The 6,042-nt window shown below is 47.5% G+C and overlaps 1 protein-coding gene across 1 annotated transcript in view; it reads right to left on the minus strand.

Moving 5' to 3' along the window:
• The window catches only part of LOC107109180 (cytochrome P450 2J6-like), a gene marked incomplete at its 3' end in the record, with an annotated part of 13,886 nt that extends 10,204 nt beyond the window's left edge, over positions 1-3,682 (minus strand). Inside the window, exons 1-2 of the mRNA XM_015409749.1 lie at positions 3,623-3,682; positions 1,960-2,148 (exon numbers count right to left, since the gene is read on the minus strand). Of these exons, the coding sequence (XP_015265235.1) occupies positions 1,960-2,148; positions 3,623-3,682 (249 nt within the window). The remainder of the gene's footprint in view (positions 1-1,959; positions 2,149-3,622) is intronic.
• Positions 3,683-6,042: the final 2,360 nt, after the last annotated feature.

The raw sequence follows: 6,042 nt of genomic DNA on the forward strand, positions 1-6,042 counted from the left end.
AGATTAATTTACAAGTTAATATATCACTCAGCTTTCTCTTTCTCCCACTATATACCCTCCCTATTTTTCTATCTAAGCGAAATACCTCCCCTTTTTAGGAGAGTAAATAAAGCTTTTATTTAAAAAAAAGAGAGAGAAGTTTACCACGTTTCAACCTAGAGTCTAGAATACGAGCTATCTCGTAATGTTCCTGACCCTCCACCAAGATAGGAAGTGGAGGTTTACTTTCTCCCCGCCAGGGGCAGGACCCATTCTGTATTTCATTTCAGCCTGCTGAAGAAGCACAGTTGATGAAGACAGTTGATAGTTCGTTCTGAAGTCTGGGAGAGAAGCAGTCTGTGTGTGTGTGCAGTTAAGAACAGCTGAGGTTGTTCTGAGAGAATAGTAAAATGTAAATGAAAGTAATTGAAGACAAAGTTTAGGAAAGGCTGTATGTCCTGGAGAGAAACAGTGAACTTACATAACCTTGAGTTAAAGTTACAAAGTTACATGCCAAGATCCCTGACAGTGGAGAGAAAAGTGTGTGAATTACCCAAAGCAAATGTTTAGTATTTACCCATTCCTAGTTACAGTGTTCTACCATATTATTTACGAATTATATCAATAAATCTTCTTTTATTTAAGTCTGCCAACTCTGAAAGAAATAATTTCTCAGGAAACACATAGACCCTCATGGAAGCCTAAAACCTCGACCTACCTACCCAGTGATAGAAATATTATAGTATAAAGGTTTGGAAAGCCTTAAATTTCCTGGTGGCAGCCGGATATACACAGTAAAACAAAACATAAAGAACCTTTTAAAAGGAAACCAGACCTCCCCAGTAAAAGGGTTGTCACAGAAGCGTTTTGTAGTGATAACACAATTGCTGTTGCTTTCTCAGGGGTTTTGTGCGCGTAAACTGCCTTTTGGGCGCAAGCGGGAACCATGTCTATTGGCTGTATTGATTATGAATTTGCTTTAACCTTACCAGCTCAATGAGCTATCGTTATTCTGAACAGTGATTCTGTTCAGTGACTCATGGCTTCAATAAAGTAATCCCTTTCTATAAGGGTGTACTCCGTTGAATTGCTGTGGGACCTGACAGTCCCACTGGGTTATTGCTCCTGGCCCTCTGCGTGAAACTTCTGAACCAGTTCCCAGATCTCTGAGTCCGTGAGGCTGAATGCACACTAATATATCAAGCCTCAATCTAGCTTTTGGCTACGCTCCTGCAGAGTGCAGGGGGTTGGACTAGATGACCTGCAAGGTCCCTTCCAACGTTAACATTCTATGATTCTATAAGACTTTATAATCCCCCCTCATAAAGGTTTATTAGATCATTAAAAGAAATTAACTATGCAGAGCAGTCTCTATAGCTTAGCAACAAAAAACCAACAACAATAAAGAAGCGAACTGGATACTTTGCATTAGATGGCAAATTTTCTTGCCGCATAAAATCCAAGCAGTAGCATAAAAGCATTCTGTACGTTGCTGTCCATCATGATGAAGCATAACATATCAAAGCATAGTGGCTTGGCATGAGCGTAACGTTAGCATGGCTTCCCACTGGCCTATAATCTTATTATAGCTTTCTACTCTCTGGCATCAGGTGGTCTCTCTGATCCATTCTTCCTCGGTAGAACTTCCCAGAGGTTGTTGGCATCCGGTCTTAATTCCCCCCTCCCATCTAGTGCTACAACTGAGCACAGGTTCTCATGATTAACCAGCTACCACATTCTTGAGTGTGGCCTTGACAGAGATGAGGATGGAAGCTGCAGGAACACTCGCAAACCGGACTAGACTTTAACCCTTGAGGGAAATTAGGGTGCTTCTCCTCACACCTACCACAAGTCTCTCTGGCCTATGAATGACCCTTCCAGACTTGTGGAGAGGAGCTCCTTGACCAGGAAGCCCCACAGCCTGCTGCCGGTACTCTGAGCCCTCTTGAGGCTTCAAGACGTTCTTTTCCTCTTCCTTACCTTTTGCAAAGCAATGTGAGGCTTCTTGGGATCCAAATGGAGCATATTGCCCAGGAAAGGAAGGGGCAGAGGCCCAGGAGGGAAAGCCTTTGGCCGTCTCCTTTTCCAGTAATCGGCAATGATGAGAAGCATCACCAGGAAGGACAGCAATGCTGGCAGAGGAATCGCCCCCCAGACTGCTGAGAGCCCCTGAAACAGCATGTCGGACATCTGTCAAAGTCAGAAGACGGTGTTGTTTGTGTGGGGAATCCAAGCCCAGGCTTCCGGTTTCCGGCTGAGTGGGATCGGGCGTGTGTGGGCGGTGCTCTCCTGAAAGGGAGTGGTCTCCTTTCATTCTGGGAACGGCAGCCTCCCCTGCCCTTTGCTGATACTTTACTGTTTCCCTTTTGGAAGGTTCTGTTGCGAGAGAGCAGGGCAGAGTTCACAGGCTGGTAATGAAGGTTACACAATAAGTGGAAGTGTAACTAGGAAAGGATTTTACATGATTGGCTTCTGGACTGGGATGTCTCCTCTCTGCTTTCACTTCCACCATTCTGCAAGCCTACCCTTCCTGTTGTTTGGAACAGAGAAGACTCTGCAGATGACCCATTGGTGGACTTCTCCACTGGTGGAGGATACTTGTGAGCTTCCAAGTAGACAGATTGAGTAGCTCTATCTAGTGTTTCTGCTAAGATTTCGCAATTCTCCCATTTGCCTGATAGTCCCAGGTTGCATTTACAACTGAGAATTCTGTCCAGCAGCATAAGATGAGGCAAGCATAGATAACTCTCTGCTTCATTTACTTGGAAGGAGAATGGCTTGCAAAGTGCTCCTAGGAGAGGTGAGCGAATGTAAACGCTCAGTACCTAAACATGAACATATAAATGACCCATCAGTGCTTTTGTCTACATTAGGGCTAAGCCATTTATAGGGCCTTTGCATTCTGAATTGGTTGTTTTTTTGCCGTGGGATTGTGTTACCAAGTTTCGCAGCCGCCGTGACTTGTTTGCAGCCCCAGCGCCAAGAGGAGGGGTGGGGCAGGTGCCCAGGTTAGAGTCCCTCCATCATCCCCAACTAACTACTAACCCCGTATACAGTTTGCTTCAAATAATACACGCTTACCCACAGTTTTTAGAAAAGTGGGAAAATAGGCCACAACTATATTGATTACAAGGAGCTGCGGTTGTTCAAGTGGTTAAGATGCTGAACTGCAGGCTGTGGAAGGTCAGTAGTTCAGCAGTTCGAGACCCGGGTGCCGCATGACAGAGTGAGCTCCCGTCTCTAGTTCCAGCTCCTGCCAACCTAGCAGTTTGAAAGCAAGAAATTGCAAGTAGATAAATAGGTACAACTTCTGGTGGGAAGGTAACAGCGTTCCGTGCGCCTTGGTGTTTAGTCATGCCGGCCACATGACCACGGAAATGTCTTCGGACAGCGCTGGCTCTTCAGCTTTGAAACGGAGATGAGCACCGCAACCCTAGAGTCGGATTCGATTGGCTTTTGAGCAAGGGGACCTTTAACTTTACTTTATATTGATTACAGCTGTAGTATGCTTTGGCACAGCATGGGGTGCTGGATCATGTCCATCGACTGACCTCCTGCCAGTCGATAATCCATTGTATGCCTGGAGATGACAGGTCTCTGGATACCACATGGGTGGACACCTCGAGGTGGTCTCCCCTGCCACCTGGGCGCGAGGGTAATCCCCAGTCATGCCCCTGGGCTGGGCGTACCACTTGCCCCTCATGGTGAGCGGGATGGCACAGCACCCTAAATATTGGCTGGATGCTCCCGCCCGCCCACATGCCCAGGACTCTGCTGATAGGGCTGGCGACAGGTCAGGCAAGCCCAAGTTTCCCACGTTTGGTGCTGGCGCGCCCATCCACCTGGCCCGCAATTGACGCATCTCTCTTCCCCTCCCCACAGCACCGCAAAAGGGCCCCCGGGTGATTCAAGGTACCGGCTTCCCTGTGGGGGAAAACTGTCCTTCTTGTGGAGTAATCCGCCTTTGATGAGATAAAGGGGAGGGACTTGTGACAAAAGACTTGAGACCCAAGGAGAGAAATAAAACACAAGATAAATGCCAACTGTCACTGAGGAATTCCCAAAGGCAACAACCTGATAGCAGGGTGAGCCGAAACGTGAATTTTGTAAATGTAAGAGAACCAGTGGGGTATTCTTCAGGAGTTGCAGGGGGGCGTATCTCATTTCCCCCTGCCTCGCTGCTTCCTCCTTCCTTTCCTAGAAAGCCCCTACAGCCTCTCCTCTTTTCCTGCTTCCATTTCTTTTTCCCACCCCACCGGCCAGTTTAGCTTTACCTTCCTCATGTCTTCGGTTTCCCTGCTTTCCAGTCCCTGGCAGGCTCTGCATGGTTCATGGCTGCCAGACGGAGCCATGCCCAGTTACATGGTGTTGCCCTGCAAGAGCCTTGCGCAGCATCTATAAGACTATGGGCTGTAACTGTAAGTTGGACTGTACCATAAGTGTGCCAAGGGAACTGGACTGTGCGGTAACCAGAAGTTGGTGCCAACCTCCTGGACTGTAGGCATGTGCCCCACCGAGGGAAGCCTCACCTTGAAGCAGTGTGCCAAGCCAGGCATGGGCCCATGGAATACCCATTGCCTCTAACCCTTGCATCCCCGCAGAAGGCAAGCCAATCTCCCTGACACCACAAGTACACAGAAACCAGCATCAGTTCACTAAGAAGAGGAAGAAGAGGAAGAGGAAGAGGAAGGAGGAGGAGGAGGAGGAGGAGGAGATTGGATTTATACCCCTCCCCTCACTACCCAAGGGAGCCTCAGAGCGGCTTACAGACTCCTTTCCCTTCCCCTCTCCACAACAGACACCCTGTGAGGTGGGTGGGGCTGAGAGAGCTATGACAGAAACTGCTCTTTTTTCAAGGACAGCTGTGCCAGAACTATGGCTTGCCCAAGGTCATCCAGCAGGTGCAAGTGGAGGAGGAGTGGGGAATCAAACCCAGTTCTCCCAGATTAGAGTCCGCGCACTTAACCACTACACCTAACTGAACCTGAGCAGTCCTGCATAGACGCCATAGAAAGACTTCTTCTCCATCACGCAGACACCTTCTCCCCCCACTCACCTTTGCCAGATGCTTCATGTATTCCACGTTGTCAAACAAGAGGACTTACATCATGAGAGGATTAAGCAGCTGTCACGTCCACTTGTCGCCCATTCTGATAACGCAGCTACTGATGGTTGGGCCATTACGACTAACGGCCGTCCATGGAGCTGGGACATTGCTACTCTTTTCTTTCTTTTCACTAAAGGTGTCAACATTAGTCGAATATTATTCCAATTGTCCAACCATTAAACCCATCCTCCTGACCGTTAGTAACTGGATTTTTCTAGATTTCCTTGGGGCTACGTGACTGCTGGAGCATCCCCCTCCCAGTTATTCTAGGGTATAAAAAGAGAGCATCTCTCCATTGCTCTATCTCTCACTTCCTACCTACCTGACCCCACCCTACCTTGCTGGCTCCATTCTTAGTGCTGTTTGGAGTCTCTCACGTACGTTGCTGGCCAACACACAACCCCTTCCCTAGTATTTCCCCTATTTTCGTTGCAGGATCGTCTCGTCACATCTGACAGGTAAAGTATCACCCCCATCAACGATACCTTCCTGCTAATGCAACTGTTGCTGTACTTTTCAATCTAGTTTCTTAGTTCTATATCATTTGAGTGTGTGATTGTTTTGTTTTATATTGTGTGTGTGTGAGAATTATTAGTAAAAAAATCACTATATTTTAAGACCTAGTCTCTGCGTCTATTTCTGGGGATCTGGATAAGTTGGATTCCAGTATACACAGGTTATTGTTCCCTTAATTAAAATCATTGCCATTTAATATTCAAACTCTGACATTTATTAATAAATTAAGGCAAATTGGCTAACAGTGGTGCTGGTCACCAAGCCAGATCCAGTTGCGCCTTACAGTTTCTGAGCCAGGCCCCGCTGGGCTCGTAGGGGCCACCTTACTTCCCCCTGTATTCCCCTCCCCACACTATTCCCTCTTTTCCTCCTCTTGGAAGCCCCCATATGTTCATCTTTCCCTGCTTCTTCTCTTCTCCTTCCCACCCACCAATCAGCCA

Source organism: Gekko japonicus, unplaced genomic scaffold (assembly GCF_001447785.1).
Source record: "Gekko japonicus isolate JY-2015 unplaced genomic scaffold, Gekko_japonicus_V1.1 scaffold5894, whole genome shotgun sequence".
NCBI classification, from domain to species: Eukaryota; Metazoa; Chordata; class Lepidosauria; order Squamata; family Gekkonidae; genus Gekko; species Gekko japonicus.